Source organism: Artemia sp. Qi Xiang Cuo, chromosome 16 (assembly GCF_049724085.1).
Source record: "Artemia sp. Qi Xiang Cuo chromosome 16, ASM4972408v1, whole genome shotgun sequence".
Taxonomy (NCBI): Eukaryota; Metazoa; Arthropoda; class Branchiopoda; order Anostraca; family Artemiidae; genus Artemia; species Artemia sp. Qi Xiang Cuo.
In genome coordinates, this window is record NC_142809.1 from 52,126,848 (window position 1) to 52,143,740 (window position 16,893).

The 16,893-nt window shown below is 36.3% G+C and overlaps 1 protein-coding gene across 1 annotated transcript in view; it reads left to right on the plus strand.

Moving 5' to 3' along the window:
• The window catches only part of wb (wing blister), a 470,816-nt gene that overhangs the window by 297,108 nt on the left and 156,815 nt on the right, over positions 1–16,893 (plus strand). Inside the window, exon 19 of the mRNA XM_089102573.1 lies at positions 2,536–2,642. Coding sequence (XP_088958699.1) covers positions 2,536–2,642 — 107 coding nt within the window. The remainder of the gene's footprint in view (positions 1–2,535; positions 2,643–16,893) is intronic.

Here is a 16,893-nt window from a genome sequence, read left to right on the forward strand (position 1 = left end):
AGACATTAGAGCGAGTTAGTCGAATTTTCGTTTTTGATAAAATAAATTAAAAAGTCATAGAACTTTTGTGAGAATTGTAATGTGTGTCTGCGTAAAAACAAGCTTCATCTATGGTTTTTGTTTTGGAAGGGTGTATTTGGAAGTTGATTTTAGGATTTGCTGAAAGCTCATCAGCTGACAGTTAGAAAAGAAAAAAAAACAATTGAATTGAGAAATAAAAGAAAGGATAAACGCATTGCTTTGTTCATTGGAATATTTTTAAACCTTCATTTGTTTTTTAAAATATATGAATGGTTGTCTTCATTGACTGGCATTTATTGTAATGCTGCTTTTGCTTTAATGTGTACTTACTTGTTTAATCTGTACTGTGTATTTATTAATTAGGTGTAGGGAATGCGAGTTTTCTGTGAACAAGATTGCAAGCGTGACTCAAGACAGTGCCACTTTATCTAAATAGCCTTATGAAAATTTCAACTCTAGAAATGTGAAAGAGATAAGTGATCGAAAATTCACATTTGGAACCATGAGAGGAGAACTATTAGAAACAAAAGTTTGAAGCCATCTAGAGTTGGGTGACTCCTTCGAGACCCTGTGAAGTGATTCTGAATAATATAGAATTGTCTGTGCATAGTTTCTTTTTTCTCCTTTTAGTTGGTTTTTATGTTGGTGTCGGGTGGCTTAAACAAGGACACTCATATTGTTTGGAAAATTATTTTTGGTCCAAATAATTTCAAAAAGGGGGGGGGGAATCTGTGAACTTTTAGGAATCAGTAAATACTCAGAATTAATATAGTTATCAAGGAAAGGGGATTTGACTAGGAAATGGATTTTTGACAGAATATTCAGAATTAATATAGTTATCAAGGAAATGGGATTTGACTAGGGAGTGGACTTTTGATAAAGTAATATTCGGAATTTTAATTATGGGTTTCGACCCGGAAGGGCCCACTTCCAAAGTTTACAGATATGGGGTTTTTGATTTGTTGATTTGCAATTTAACAGACCTTGGAAGTGATTATATATATGAATTTCTGAAGCGCTTAGAGTTAGTTCCTCTCTTGTCTTGAGTTAGTTCCTCTCTTGTCTTGATGCAGTCAAGCTCTTGTATAGTATTTGCTTTGTATAATAAACACATAGTTTATAGTAAAATAGACTCTTCTACCTCCTTCACGAGAACCCATAACTGAATGATTCGGCTACGTTACCAAAACGCTTATCAGAACAAAGAAAAGGTTTACAGTTGTCAGTGTTCAAGAATGCTCATGTTATCCGTATTAAAGATACTATGTCGCGGGGGCTCGACAATAAAAGCAAATTGGAGCGAGGGGTTAATAAAAAAATATTTTATTTGATAATTGGTAAAGAGGGCTGGGTCCAGATATTCAGGAAAATAGGACAATTCCGGCTGTTCCCGGGCCGCGAGTCATACCCCCTCGCTACGTATGCATGGGATACGACGTTAAAAAGTGACGAATTATACAACTAATACCCAACAATACGGGGAACGTCGTAATAATGAAAATTATAGGGGCTGGCACAAAAGTCCCTCCTTTCCTGCGTACAGCCCAGAACGAATTCCCTTGACCCTCTTGAAATTTTCCCCGTCAGTGTAAGGACCACTTTATCTGTATTACCATGGGTAGCATGATCTCTTGACGAATTTACATTCATTTCTTTTGGTTGAACAAAATATTTAAATGTAAACTGTATTTTATCTATTTTAATACTTTTGGTATAAAACAGTGCACCCTACTCATAAAGATTCCATTGCTAGAAAATGCAACCAAGATCCATCTTATATAAAATTAAATAAGAAATAAAAAAGTTTTCAAATGAAAGTAGGGAGCTAAATAGAACTTAAAACAAATATAAATCATCCTGTAGATTAAGGGTTTACAGGAATAACTGTAATAATTGTAGAACTAAAATAAATATGAGAAAAATGTAAGAATAACAGTAAAAATTTGCCCTCCCCCCTCCTCTCTAATTTTGGTAAGTCTGCCGTCTATTGTATCACGACTGAGGTATGAAGTTGAACTTCCAGGGAAAGTGTTTTTACGCGGGAGGTGGGGGCATTATGCTTGCAGAAGATTAGGAGATTTGGATTTTTTAGCTCTGCAACAACTGAATTCAAGCTAAAGTACGACAATTAGGCTAAAACTATCCATCCCATGCACGGATATGGAATGTTTTTTTGGGGGGAGGGGGGCCTAGTTAAAAAAACAAGAACAGGTTAGCTGCATAGGAAATACAAAGAATTATGTCAAGGACAGTTGCAACCTTGAAATAACGGCAGGGGAGGGGTGTGGCCACGAAAGCCCATTGACCTACATTTTTGACCCAGACATTATAATTACCAGTTTATTATTTACAAAGTAGTAGTTGCTACTGTAGAGGCTGCTTAGTACACATCGCTGTAAGTCTTACCTAATTATTTAACTTCCAATTGTATTTACATTAATTATTCAGTTTTATTATAAAATTTATTATTGATTTTAATTATTTAATTATTACTATATTTAACTTTTTTAATAGGTTGTGGCTGCCATGAGTTGGGTTCTTTGAAACGACAATGTGACATCATTACTGGTCAATGTGAATGCAGAAACAGGGTGACAGGGAGACAATGTGATAGGTGTCAGGTAGGATTTTAACGTTATGACAGTTTTTAGAGGGATTTTACCTCCTGCGGAATAACAAAAAATGAAATGTCCTTGGTAAAATTTCATCAAAATTCTGGGGGGGGGGGGTAGAGCCGATTTTCCTAAGTCAAGTGAAAAATGAGCCATGTACCATGAGGGCAAAGGTATACTATAGAAAACTGAACTGCTTCTGTGGATGCTTAAATTATGTATGCCTATCTTAGTTTTGACAAGATTTTTGAAGACGCTAAATTTCAGGTGGGGCCAAGCTGGAGGAAGAGTATCCCCACTGTCCCTTAGCAAATTACGCCCCTGCCTAGTTTGTTTCTGTATAAATGGACAGACATAAGCTGAAGCACCAAGGGCAGTGAAATTAACTCTTTCTGTTTGAACTGGTTGTTTGGATGCTTACACAACCATATAGGTCTTAACAAAATTAAATATAAAAAAAACAAGTTTTTTTTAACTGAAAGTAAGGAACGACGTTAAAACTTAAAACGAACATAAATTATTCCGTATATGAAAGGGGCTGTCCCCTCCTCAACGCCTCGCTCTTTACGCTAAAGTTTTTGATTGTTTAGAAAAATAGAGTTGCGAAAAAGTCAAAATTTATCGTAAAGAGCGAGGCGTTGAGGAGGGGACAGCCCCTTTCATATACGGAATAATTTATGTTCGTTTTAAGTTTTAACGTCGTTCCTTACTTTCAGTTAAAAATAACTTGTTTTTTTTATTTGATTTTTGAATGTTTTTGAATTAATGCAGGTTTTGATTTTGGCTCACCGTACATGAATAATTAAAAAAAAAGCTGAATATTAATTTTACTTTTATTTGGTTAAATGGCTTTCTCAAAACCTGTTTAATTTTATTTACGAACGTTTTTATTAGTAATAAATATACGTAACTTACGAATTAACTAGGTAACGAACCTCTATATTCTTATATTTTTAATACGTATATTAGAGGGTTCGCCCCCTAGTCAATACCTGGCTCTTTAAGCTATTATTTGAAAAAACAACTGCGTTTTCTAAAGAGTTAAAGAGGCTGAGTTACAAGATCGAACCTTAAAACGTACAAGAATTAGGAGGCACAGTTGGGGGGCTGCCGCCCCTCAAACCCCCCGTTTTTGCAGCCTTTAAATAAAAAAAAGTTCTTTAAACTGAAAGTAAGGAGCAACATTAAATCTTAAAACGAACAGAAATTATTCCGTATATGAAAGGGGCTGTGCCCTCCTCAACGCCTCGCTCTTTACGCTAAAGTTTGACTTTCTCACAACTCTTTTTTTAAACAATAAAAACTTTAGCGTAAAGAGCGAGGCGTTGAGGAGGGCACAGCCCCTTTCATATACGGAATAATTTCTGTTCGTTTTAAGATTTAATGTCGCTCCTTACTTTCAGTATAAAGAAGTTTTTTTTTTATTTAAAGGCTGCGAAAGCGGGGGGTTCGGGAGGCGGCAGCCCCCCAACTGTGCCTCCTAATCCTTGTACGTTTTAAGGTTCGACCTTGTAACTCAGCATATTTAACTATTTATAACAGTTTTTTTTTTACAAATTATTTAGGCACTTTTTTTTACTTTTTATTACTTTTTTTTGCTTGACTAAGTTTTAGATGATCTTGTCCGGTTTTAGTGTTGGGAGACGGCCGCCCCACAACCCCTCTGCTCTTGAACATTCTTGTGTTAAGGCTTTTAATTCCTGAATACTCAAATCACGTCGTACAGGGTGCCTCCTAATCCCTGTACGTTTTAAGGTTCGAACTTGTGACTCAGCCTCTTTAACAGCCCCCCAACTGTGCCTCCTAATCCCTGTACGTTTTAAGGGTCGACCTTGTAACTCAGCCTCTTTAACTCTTTAGAAAACGTAATTTTTTTCAAATAATTTAAAAAAGAAACTGAGTTTCTTTTTTAAAGTTAAAATTCATTATATAAAAAATTTGCTCTGACGGTGAATCGAACCGGGGGTTTCTGCCTGACAGTCTGGAGTATCAAACGCTGGACTAAAGAGACACAATTGTAATTGTTTTTTAGTAAATGGAATTTATTTTCGACGCAAGCAAACTCCCACAAAACTTGATATGTGTTTTTTGGAAAACAGGGAAGGAGTAATCTGATTCAGCTGAAATTTCGAGGATAAGCTCCCTGGCCCCAGGAAAGCTTAACCTCTAAATTTCAGCCCGATCTGACAACGTTAAAGGGGGGTTGTGGTGGGGAAAATTAACATGGGCTATTATAGGAAGACGAGGTTTTTCGTAAATGTAAATTCGGGGGATAATTTTTTCGGTCTGAAAATATAAAAAGGCCCTAACAGGTCGAATTCTGCTTCGAATGAGTCCTCATTCACCCGGATCAGTTGCCAACTGTGGCCTTTAGGCGTGGATAAGAAAAAAAGAAATGATGAATTTTAAGTGGCTATATTTGGTTTTTTGAAAACACGGAAGGACTGATCGGATTGAGCTGAAATTTCGAGGATATGCTCCCAGGTCCTAGGAAAGCTTAACCTCTATATTTCAGCCCAATCAGACAACGTTAAAGGGGGGCTGTGGTGGGAGGGTCGAAACTTCCGGCCCAGTTTACCCCATGAAGATAAAGTCGGAGGAGGATGAAATTTTGCAAGTTTCTTAATTTGAGCTTGGGCTACAAAATGCGATTGCCGCCGTCTCTCTGCGACCTCTAGGACCTGAAATCGCTTAACATTGTGGTGGGTCGCCTCTTTATAGAGGCACAAGTGTGCCTCCTTGAAAGTTCGAATTTTGTTCCAATTCTTTAAAAATGACCCCTTAATCACAAATGCCGTTAATTAGAATAAATAGGTCTTATGAGGTACTAAATAATCTTTGGCTTAAAGAGCGAGGTATTGACTATGGGATGAACCCAATCATATACGTAATGTTTTCTGTCGTTATAAGTTTTGATGTTGCTCCTTATTTTCAGTTAAAAAACTTATGTTTTTTATATATAATTTCTGATCTTTATTTAAATAATGCCGGGAGATCCGGTGCCCCCTTCATAGCAATGTTCCTTCTACCATGAAAACTTCCTTCATGGTAAGATCCTCCCACATAACCCCCAACTCACTCCCCCCCCCTCACTACCAGATAAAATCCCCTGTGAAAACGTCTGTATACTTCCCAATAACCAATACTATATGTTAACATTGGGTAAAGTTCATAACTTTCAGCCCTCCCCCCGGGGACTTCGGAGATTAAGTCATCCTAAAAGATATAGTTATCATATTTTCGACCATGCTGAACAAAATGGCTATCTCAAAATTTTGATCGGGTGACTTTGGGAAAAAAATGAGCGTGGAAGGGGGCCTAGTTGCCCTCCATTTTTTTTTGGTCGCTTAAAAAGGGGACTAGAACTTTTAATTTCCGTTCGAATAAGCCCTCCCACGATTTCTAGGACCTCTTGGTCGATACGATCACCCCTGGGGAAAAAACAAACAAACAAATAAACACGCATCCGGGATCTTTCTTCTGACAAAAAATGCAAAATTCCACATTTTTGTAGATAGGAGCTTGAAACCTCCGCAGTAGGGTTCTCTGATACACTGAATATGATGGTGTGATTTTCATTAGGGTTCTATGACTTTTAGGGGGTGTTTCCCCCTTTTTTTAAAAGTCAGGCAAATTGTCTCAGGCGCGTAACTTTTGATAGGTAGGATTAAACTTGATGAAATTTATATATTTCAAATCAGCACTAAAATTGGATTCTTTTGATTTATATATTGGTATCAAAATTCCGTTTTCTACAGTTCCGGTTACCATTGAGCCGGGTCGCTCCTTACTTACAGTTCGTTACCACGAACTGTTTGATAAGAAAATCAGGAATTCAGTTTTTAATGGAAAAATCTCCATCTGTAGTTTGTAGTTTCTGCTAGTAGCTGGCGCCAAACTAAATAAAAATGAAACGCGGGTGAAAAAACAGTAACAAATATGTTGAAAATAAATACAAATAATAAATAAAATAAATATGCAACAAAAAAGTTTAAGAAGATGCAGATTTACTTTAAAGCTGTAGTTGTCTTCAGGAATTAACAGGTTGTTAAATTTGGGATTTTTACGTGTAAAATTATTGTTTTTTTTTTTGTCTATTTATTTTCATGGTTCAACATGGTAACACTGACAAAAGTGTGGTACTGCCCTAGAATTTTGAAACCAAAAGAGCAAAAAATCTTGTTAAATGGTAAATTTCAGCAGTGGCGGTTCGAGGCCTGGGTAGGGAGGAACCTGCCCCCTTCATTTTTATTATATCTGACATTAAAGTCCTTTAATTTTATATTTTTAACCTCCTGTGGTATACCTTGCCCCCCCTCCAGATTATGAGACCTAAAACCGCTACTGGTTTTTACTTATGAATATACCTAAGTCGGTTCCAGGGTTTTCATTGTGATGCCCCTTCACATGTACTTCAAAGGCACACATCATTCTGGATTACCTTAAAGCAAATATTTGAGAGCACCCCCCTTAAGTATCCCTAAAATTAAGCCCCGCATAGATCAACACAATGTAACTCAACCTGTGAGACAAAGAGAAATCGCTGTCCTATAATCCTGTGTTAAAAAATGTGATTTAATTGCCTTGGTTTATTTTTGTGACGTGAATCTACATTTTAGTTAAGCCAACCACATTATTCCTTAAGCGTTTGTCAGAACTGGTAGTCAATAACCCAGTCTTTTTACACATTCTTGTATTTACCTGTAGTTTTTGTACTAAATTATAAGTTACTAAAAAGGACGAAATTTTTTTTGATAAAAACTTGTTTTACCAGTACTTTGTTTTTGCCTGACTCAACGTTGAGTAAGTAAACCTGATACAACTCAAAACCACATAAATACAGGCACGTACATCTGGAGGTGTAATTGGCCACTTCCTCGATTTTTCAAATTTCTAATTTGAAAAGGATTTCTTTTATTGTATTTACAAGTCAGCTATTTTTTCGTTTCTTTTTTAAATGCCCCGCCCCTCCAAAGAAAATAGCTAACAGTATCTAAAATATGCTACATGCTGGGTAATATATTTTTTTCCCGACATAGGTAGTCAGGGGCGGATCCAGGATTTTTTAGAGGGGGGGCGCAAAATAGGTTGATCTGATAAACTTGCGTTAGGAGCAAGTCTAATCAACGCAAACTTGCGTTAATTAAGTAAATTACACTACTTTAGACTACGTTAGGGGAGCGCCCGTTGCCCCCCTCGTCTAGTACTACCTAAGGTAGTACTAGAAAGGAAAAGGATAAATAGGCATCTGAAACTCGGTACATGATAATTTATCAAAACTGAAACACGCCCTTTTAATATTTGAAGACTAATACAACCAAAAGTTTGGTACGTATCTCCTTTTTCTTTGGCGGAAAGGTAACTCAGGGTCTTTAATCTTCTAAGACATATAACAAGCCATAGATATCTAGTATGATGTTTACTTATTCCAGCGTAGATTTTTTACGCTGATTACAAAATCGAAACAGTTTTGCTCTAAACCATGGTTGCAACTCCCTGTGATTTTCCCCAAGGTATTGAAATTTTTAGTTCAGAACTTGGGTTCTTGGGAAAAAAACATATATCAAACGTCACACTCAAAAAGATGTTAAGCATATACATAACTATTATTTAATATTCTTTCAGAACTTGGAACTGTTTTCAAGTGAATCTAAAAACAGCTAAAAAATTATGATTTGTGTCAACTTAAAACAAATCATTTAAGTATTAACTTTCTCCGCATTGAGCATGATTACGTTGTGCGCAAGAACATGGTTGCCGTGTAATCGTGGATAATGCTCGCCCAAACGGGGAGAATTCATAGCCAAGTTGGGGTAATTTTACCTTTTTCAATTGACATTATTTGTACATGATTCTCCACCCAATTTGGATGGGTTCTTATAAATGAACTAAGCCAAATTTTCTTTTTGGTTGCCCCATTGATGGAAACTAGACTACCCAACATGGCCGCACCATCTTAGAAAACTGTTTTTTTGTTGTTTTTTTTTAGCGGGAATACTAACTAATAGAATTTCTAACTAATTTCTTGAATTACTAGAATTTCTAACTAATAGAATTTCTAACTAATAGAAATCCTAACTAATCAAATTCTAACTAATAGAATTTGATCTAAAAACAGCTGAATAGACTGTTACTAATGTCAATGTGAAACATAGATTATTTAAACATTAATTTTTTCGAAACTGGGCATGATTATGTATTTTGTGCTCACAAAACATGCTTACCAGGTTTTCATAGATTATCTTAGCACAAACAGGAAAATCCTTAGCGAAATTGGCCTTCAAGTTGAGCTGGATTTCATAAACTACCCAAATTCGCTTTTTGGTAGCCCCATTGACGTGAACTAGCCAACCCTACATGACAGCAGCGGCTCTGAAAATTCAGCCAATTAAAATCAAAGGAGCATGGACTGCGGTTCACTCCTTACCAAGCTGCAGTTACCGTTACATTCCTGCTGAAGAGTATTTTGCAGTTGAAACACGTTTATACATACATACATACATATATATATATATATATATATATATATATATATATATATATATATATATATATATATATATATATATATATATATATATATATATATATATATATATATATATATATATATATATATATATATCTGATACAAAGAACATGGGTAACTTATGTGAGTGGGAACTGGTGAAAGTGTCGATGAAAAAATATCAACGCTATCTAGCATTTGGCAACAATTGGTATTTTATCAAGCTATGTAACCGTTTTTCTGTCATGAACTCAGATTAGACATTTATTACTACCCTAATGTAACCAATTAAATTAATTTTTCTTATTATTACGCTAAAAAAAAATGTCACCAAATGCTAGACAGTGCTGATAGTTTTTATCGAGACTAGCGACAGTTCCTAGCCAGTGCCAGCGCAATTTACCCGTACAAGACCAGCGCCAGCGCAAGTTAGCCATACTCTTTCATCTGATTGCAAACATATTTCAGTGTTTGTCACTTCTGTCCTTTTTTTTTAGTGGGAAGGTAACTCACAGCAGCTAATCTAAAAACAGCTGAACAGATTATTATTTATGTCAACATGAAACATAAATCATTTAGAACATTAACTTTCTCTACATCTAATGTAATTATCTCTGCTGTGCGCTCAGAAGCTTCAGTTAACAATACCCAAAGGAGATTATTTAATAAGATACATATCTATATTGTTTTCTCTTCTGATTTGGTATCAACAATGTTTTTTTTTCATGATATGATCTTCAACGTTAATTGTTGGCTATAAATTTCGGGCTTTTATATTGAGGTCGTATTTTTCATTTTAAAGACTTGAGGATAATTTCAAAAAGACTTGTTCTATTGTGAGGAAGGCCGTACCCAGGGGGTTTGAACCCCCTCCCCCCTAAATATTTGCCCAACCCTTAAAAACGTAAAAGAACCGTATAAACAAATTTTGGATCCGTTTTTTTTAATTTTTTGTGTCCTCCCCCGAAAAAACCTCACCGAGCAAAATTCCTAGATACGGCTCTAATTTTGAGTTTAATATTTATCTGTTTGTTAGTGATCCAAGGGGGCAAACATCGTCAATTATAGGCCCCATGAAGGAGGTACATACGTGCAGAACGAGAGATAGATTTTTTCTCAGGGGGGGGGGGCAATGTAAACTTCACCTTTCTCTGCCGCACCATCAATACTGTAAATATTACAACCTTACTACTAACTGCTACTGCTAACAACTCACCACAGCACCAAGCCGCCTGAGACCAACACAGCTACGCACGCTTCTCCTCCATCCCAATCTCTTCAGACCCTCCCTCTTTACACCTTCCCAGGAAGTTCTCATTTCCTTCAAATCTTTCTTTATGACGTCCTCCCACCCCAGACGAAGACCACCTGCTTTCCGTTTAGCCCTAACGGGTTGGCCGAAAAGAACAATCTTTCATCCTTCATCCGCACAACGTGCCCTAGCCACCTCAACCTTTTTTTCATTATAGCCCTAGAAAGCGGTGCTGTACCACATTTTTCGTACAGCCTATTGTTTGAAATACGGTCAGTCAGCTGGGTACCCAGAACAATTCGTAGGCACTTTCTCTGGAAAATGATTCCCCCCCCCCGGAGCACTTGACCCCTCTAGCCCCTCACCCTAGATCCACGTTTTACGCTTGGAGGATGACAGATCTTCATAGATGGTGCTGTTTGGCCTTCAATTTGGAACCAAGAAAAGGAGGTTGCCCCCGAATAAAGTAGGAGGAGGTTATAAAAAAGGATTTAAAGGAAGTTGGAGCTTCATGGATGGGGCTAAAGAGTGAAGCTATGAATATACTGGGATGGAAGGTGATCCAGGGTTGCCGACTGGACACATTTTGTGTCAAAAGTACACATTCTCATGCGCCGGGACCCAATGACATAAAAGGGCAAAAAAATGATATATTTTAGAAATTTAGGACATAAATGGACAAACGAGGGACGAATTTTGCAAATTTATGACGTAAAACAAAACATTTCCCAGCCGGATATATATTTGGGTAGAAAAAAACGTCACTTTTCACCCAAGGAGAGCCTTTTCTGTTTTTTTTTTTTTTTTTTTTTTTTAGTATCAAGGTAAGTAAAGGATTTTCAAGGATTCCATGTCGTAAATAAAGGATTTTCTCCCAATTAAGGGAATTACATCTTCATATGAGTTTCGTGGTTTCACGCATAGTCATTTTGTATCAAAGTTTTATATGTTTTTTTTCGGTTTCAATATATTTAATGTTAGATATCCGCTTTGAAACAGGTTTACAAAGCGTCTTTTGGTGAATACAATCGGTAAAAAAAACCTCTAGTTTTTGAGATGTTTAGATGAACACATTTTAGTTAAAAAATACACGTTTTTTGATGCTCAGGGGACACATTCATGGACCAAAAAGTTGGCAACTCTGGGGTGAGATCTCGCAGCTATTCTCACTCTCTTCTAAGACAGATTGATGCTTCAGTGAGTATAGTAGAAGTAGCAGCAGTATTTACAACTATAATTGATTGTATTGGTAAATCCAGCCAAGCACTAGGCATAATGCTCGGTTTTGAAAACAATTGACGCTATGCAACGGGTACTTGAAGCCTTATGTCGTTCGACCTTTTCTTATGTTATATGTGGACCATCTCTATATTATGTGTGATTTTGGTATATCTGCCCTCTATTGTCTTATGGCTGGGGAATTTGAAACTTTCTGAGTTCAATCTTTGGGGGGGGGGGTGACTACTGGTCGGTAAGAGGAGATAGGCTACCATTAAGCAATATGATTGGTCGTTTTGGATGGGGACTAAGTTGAGAACTTGAGGAGTTTTCTTTATTGGTGGGAGTGGGCAAAATTTTTCTCCGATCTACCCAAAAGAGTAATGCCGTTGTATTTTTAAATGCTTTTCTCTCGAACGGCTCTTGGACTAGGTCTAACTGTGTAAAAGGAATGCAATAATTTAATATTACAATAAACTTTCGACTGACTAAGATTTGATCTTGGAATATTTAAGATTTGATTACAGTTTTGTTGGGATTGATGCTGATTCTGCACTTTCTACTGAGAGCTTTTTTTGTTAGCCATGTTTACACTTGTTCTATTTTCTATATGCCAAGACGGTAAGATAATGTTGAAATCTGTTGGCAATAATTGATCTTTTTGCTTTCTTGAAAGAGGGTGCCAAAAGAACAATGATAAATCAACTGCAAATGTGCTTCTTTGAAGTTAACATTGGTAATACTAGACGAGCTGCTTTTCGTTATCATGGAAAGGGCTTAGGTTAGAAAATGAAACTTCCAGTACTGAATCCAGAGTCAAAAATATATTCCAGGAAAGTACTGCCAAGCTACCATGTTAACCCTCTTCTTATTTCTAAGCCTTGGAAATTTGCCTACTTGACAGGTGAGACCTAGATGATAAATTGTTCCTTGAAATTCATCATTTCAGAGAGTCTTAGAGCAGAGGCGTGCAAACTCCTATCTACAAAATTATGAAATATCTTATTTTCCCCAAATAGGATCGTCACGGAACTTTTACATTTTTTTAGACAGGCCTTGCAGTTCCTATCTACAAAATTATGAAATATCTTATTTTCTTCAAGTAGGATGGTCACGGAACTCTTACATTTTTTTTTTCTCAGGGTTCGTCCAATCAGTGGCCGTTGGGACACGGTTCAAGTTGTGTAGAAATAGACTCTAGTTGAGTGGACTCTAGTGGTTACTTTCAGTAACAAAATAGATTGTGCCATAGCGCAGTTCCGATAACGGCCACTTTGTATCATAAGAAAAAAAAATTGGGACTGAATATGACTAAATTGCATTTGTGGTGAAAATTTGAGATAGCTATTAGCTGCTGCAAAGCTATTAGGGATTGTCTCTGATTTTTTTTTTGGGGGGGGGGAGTGCATAATAAAAAAAATAGTTTAGTAGCCTCAGTTCTTCTCTCAACCTGGATTTCATCGGTCATCGGTTGTGATTTACCATTTATTTAGTAATCTAACGTTATGTAGTATATAGCTCGGTGACGCACCAGATACTTTGGATGGGTATTGAATCTTTTTATGTGAAGAGTGGTGGGTAGTTTAAATAAAATGTTCATAAGAAAACGAACTTGATTCTGTATCCATGCCTCGCTGTCATCCGTTTATTTTGAAAAACATATTTGGACCCTGTCATCCCAGTCGGAGGGGAAAGAGGGGGTGCTGAGAGGAGGGGAGAGGGCGCTAAGAGGGAGATGACGTCCCTCCTCTCATTGTGGAATCAGTGTTGAATAAATGAGGGCGAAGATATGATGTTAGGTGATGGTAGACTGGCCCAATTGGCAGACACTAACTCAACCCGGTAGTACTGCCTTGAAATAGAAACCCGACGTGTATTGCAAAACGCGACGGTAGCGACGTGTATCGTTTCGTGTTTAGCAGAAACTGGGAGTTCTTCTTGGTTTCAAGTTTTTCTTTTGGAAAAACCAAATTTGCCAATAGGCCCTAATATTCTGAATATTGTCTTGCAACTATGTCCTTTTGTGCTACGTTTAATTTTCCATTTGTTTGTCGTTGATTTTTCGACAATGTAACTAAAAACTTTTAAAGAGGAAATTGCTCTAGCCAAGACCACCCATGAGGAAACCGTTCCGTTGTTTTCATAACCTGTAATTAAAAACATTTTCTAATTAAAGTATGCTTCTAGTATGGAGTTTGCGTAAAATGCTACCTCATGCAAAATTAATAACTCCAGACTCTGAAAATTTCAAAATTGAAAACAGGAACTGTTTTTGTTAATGTAATCATCTACTAATCCTCATGACACAATCAAATTAGCAACAGCTACGGGTTGACCCTCAGCTTTTTTTTTTACTTTTATTTAACATAATAAACAAAAATATAATCCATTACAAACATAAATCAATAAGCTAGGGAAAAAATTCCTAACGCGAAGGGACTACCTAAAACTTTCCTTGAAACATCCAAAACTGATAAATAAAAAAATCACCTTCTCCCACACACCCCCAAGGCAACAACCAGCGTCAAAATATAACTTTAGCCACCCCCGCCCCTTCCACCAACTTCTTCCCCCCCATTCTTAAAAACCACTCTCACCTTTCCCCCCAAAAAACAACAACAACAACAATTAACTTGTTCCCCAAGAAATAATCTTTTAATCCTTTTTTTTAAACTGTGGGAGGTGCTCAGCCGCCCTAACACTCGCAGGAATTGAATCCCAACTCTCTTAATCCCATTAAATTACAACTCTCTACTTTCTATTGAATTTAAATTTCTTCTGGTGTTCACATTACGGCTTACTATTAGAAAATTTTGGGTTAAACTCTAAATAAATTTGCAACTTTTCACTTCTACTTTCTAGTGGCTTTTGACAGTGACTTTCAAAAAATTAGATTTGAACTACAATGCTTAAAAGGTAGAAGTAAAAGTAAGCACAAAATCTTGACAATATATAAAACAAATTGCAGAAAGAAAGAAAAATTAACTCGATAATCTTGTTGGAAACAGGCAGTTCAAGGCTGTCGCTCCTTGGAACTTCCCCGAAGATAGTGGGATTTTTGTTCTGAGCATTTCACCTTGGGAATAGGATAAATATAAAACTTTACCCAGAAAATTGTATTAACTGTATATAGTATTATTATTAATTGTCTTGCAATTTTTTTTTCAATCCGAAAAAAATTAAAGCTTTTTTTCACAAATGAATCTAGGAATAACCTTAAATTTATAGTAAAAATAACAATTATAATTTCTTTCTAACCATTTTCTTTCTAACAATTTTTTTAATAATAACAATATTAATATTTTATTTCTAACCCACTAATACAAAAATGTAAAACAGTGGAGTACAAAAGAGAGAAAAAAGAATATACGAAAAAAGCACAAATTCAAGATCATGAAAAGGTGGCAATTCAGTTACATACTATCTGACAGCATTTTGCTCGCTACTGCAAGTTTTCAAAAGAATTCTTTATTCCAAACTTATTATCAATGGTAGCCCTGATTTAGTCGTTGCAGCTCACTAGTGAGTGCACGTTAGTTTTCGCAGCACACTCACCCTCTATATAGAGGAATTCGAGCTCAAATCTAGCCATGGCAATTTCCGCCATTAGAAAATGTTCAGATTTTTTTTTATATGAAATAAATCTCTTTTTAAATATATTTTTTTTAATAATAATGGATTTCTAGATTCCAGAGTGACGAAATTAACTGACTGCTGAGTGGGTTGGACGGGATTTCAGGATTTTGTGGCACCCGGATATGGGTAGAGCTCTGGTACCCAGCTTTAGTTCGCCACAACGCTGGCACCCCTTGGAATTCTCCCGGAAATATTGGGATTTCTGTTCTGTGCTTGGGATATAGGGAAACGTATTTTAAGCTTATCCACAAAAGTATAATAAGTTCATATATTATTATTTAACTACCTTACGATGTTTTTTTGTAATTTTTTATAAATGAATCATAAAGTAGGATTTTTGTTTTTCGATTCTTTGAATAAAAATGCAGAAAATTGTATTTTTTTTAATTTAGGGGAGGAACTGCCCCTCATCCATCCCTATTCATCCTCTTAATTGGCACCCATGGGCAACAAATAGAATAGAAAGTGAGCTTGCTAAAAGAGACTAAGAAGTACCTAGTAAGATTGTTCCACCTGAGAAGATGTTTTTTCTTGTTTTTAACTTAAATATGACGGCACCCATCGGCAATATAGGCAACCATGGGCAACAAATAGAATGGAAAGTAAGCTTACTAAAAGAGACTAAGAAGTACCTAGTAAGATTGTTCCACCTGAGAAGATGTTTTTCTTGTTTTTAACTTAAATATGACGGCACCCATCGGCAATATAGGCGACCATGGGCAACAAATAGAATGGAAAGTAAGCTTACTAAAAGAGACTAAGAAGTACCTAGTAAGATTGTTCCACCTGAGAAGATGTTTTTTCTTTTTTTTAACTTAAATATGACGGCACCTATCGGCAATATAGGCACCCATGGGCAACAAATAGAATGGAAAGGAAGATTACTAAAAGAGACTAAAAAGTACCTTGTAAGATTGTTCCACCTGAGAAGATGTTTTTTCTTTTTTTTTAACTTAAATATGACGGCACCTATCGGCAATATAGGCACCCATGGGCAACAAATACAATGAAAAGTAAGTTTACTAAAAGAGACTAAAAATTACCTAGTAAGATTGTTCCACCTGAGAAGATGTTTTTTCTTGTTTTTAACTTAAATATGACGGCACCCATCGGCAATATAGGCACCCATGGGCAACAAATAGAATGGAAAGTAAGTTTACTAAGAGACTAAGAAGTACCTAGTAAGATTGTTCCACCTGAGAAGATTGTTTTTAACATAAATATGACGGCACCCATCGGCAATATAGGCACCCTTGGGCAACAAATAGAATGGAAAGTAAGTTTACTAAAAGAGACTAAGAAGTACCTAGTAAGATTGTTCCACCTGAGAAGATGTTTTTTCTTGTTTTTAACTTAAATATGACGGCACCCATCGGCAATATAGGCACCCATGGGCAACAAATCGAATGGAAAGTAAGTTTACTAAAAGAAAATAAGAAGTACCTAGTAAGATTGTTCCACCTGAGAAGATGTTTTTTCTTGTTTTTAAATTAAATATGACGGCACCCATCGGCAATATAGGCACCCATGGACAACAAATAGAATGGAAAGTAAGATTACTAAAAGAGACTAAGAAGCACCTAGTAAGGTTGTTTCGCCTGAGAAGATGTTATTTCTTGTTTTTAACTTAAATATGACGGCACCCA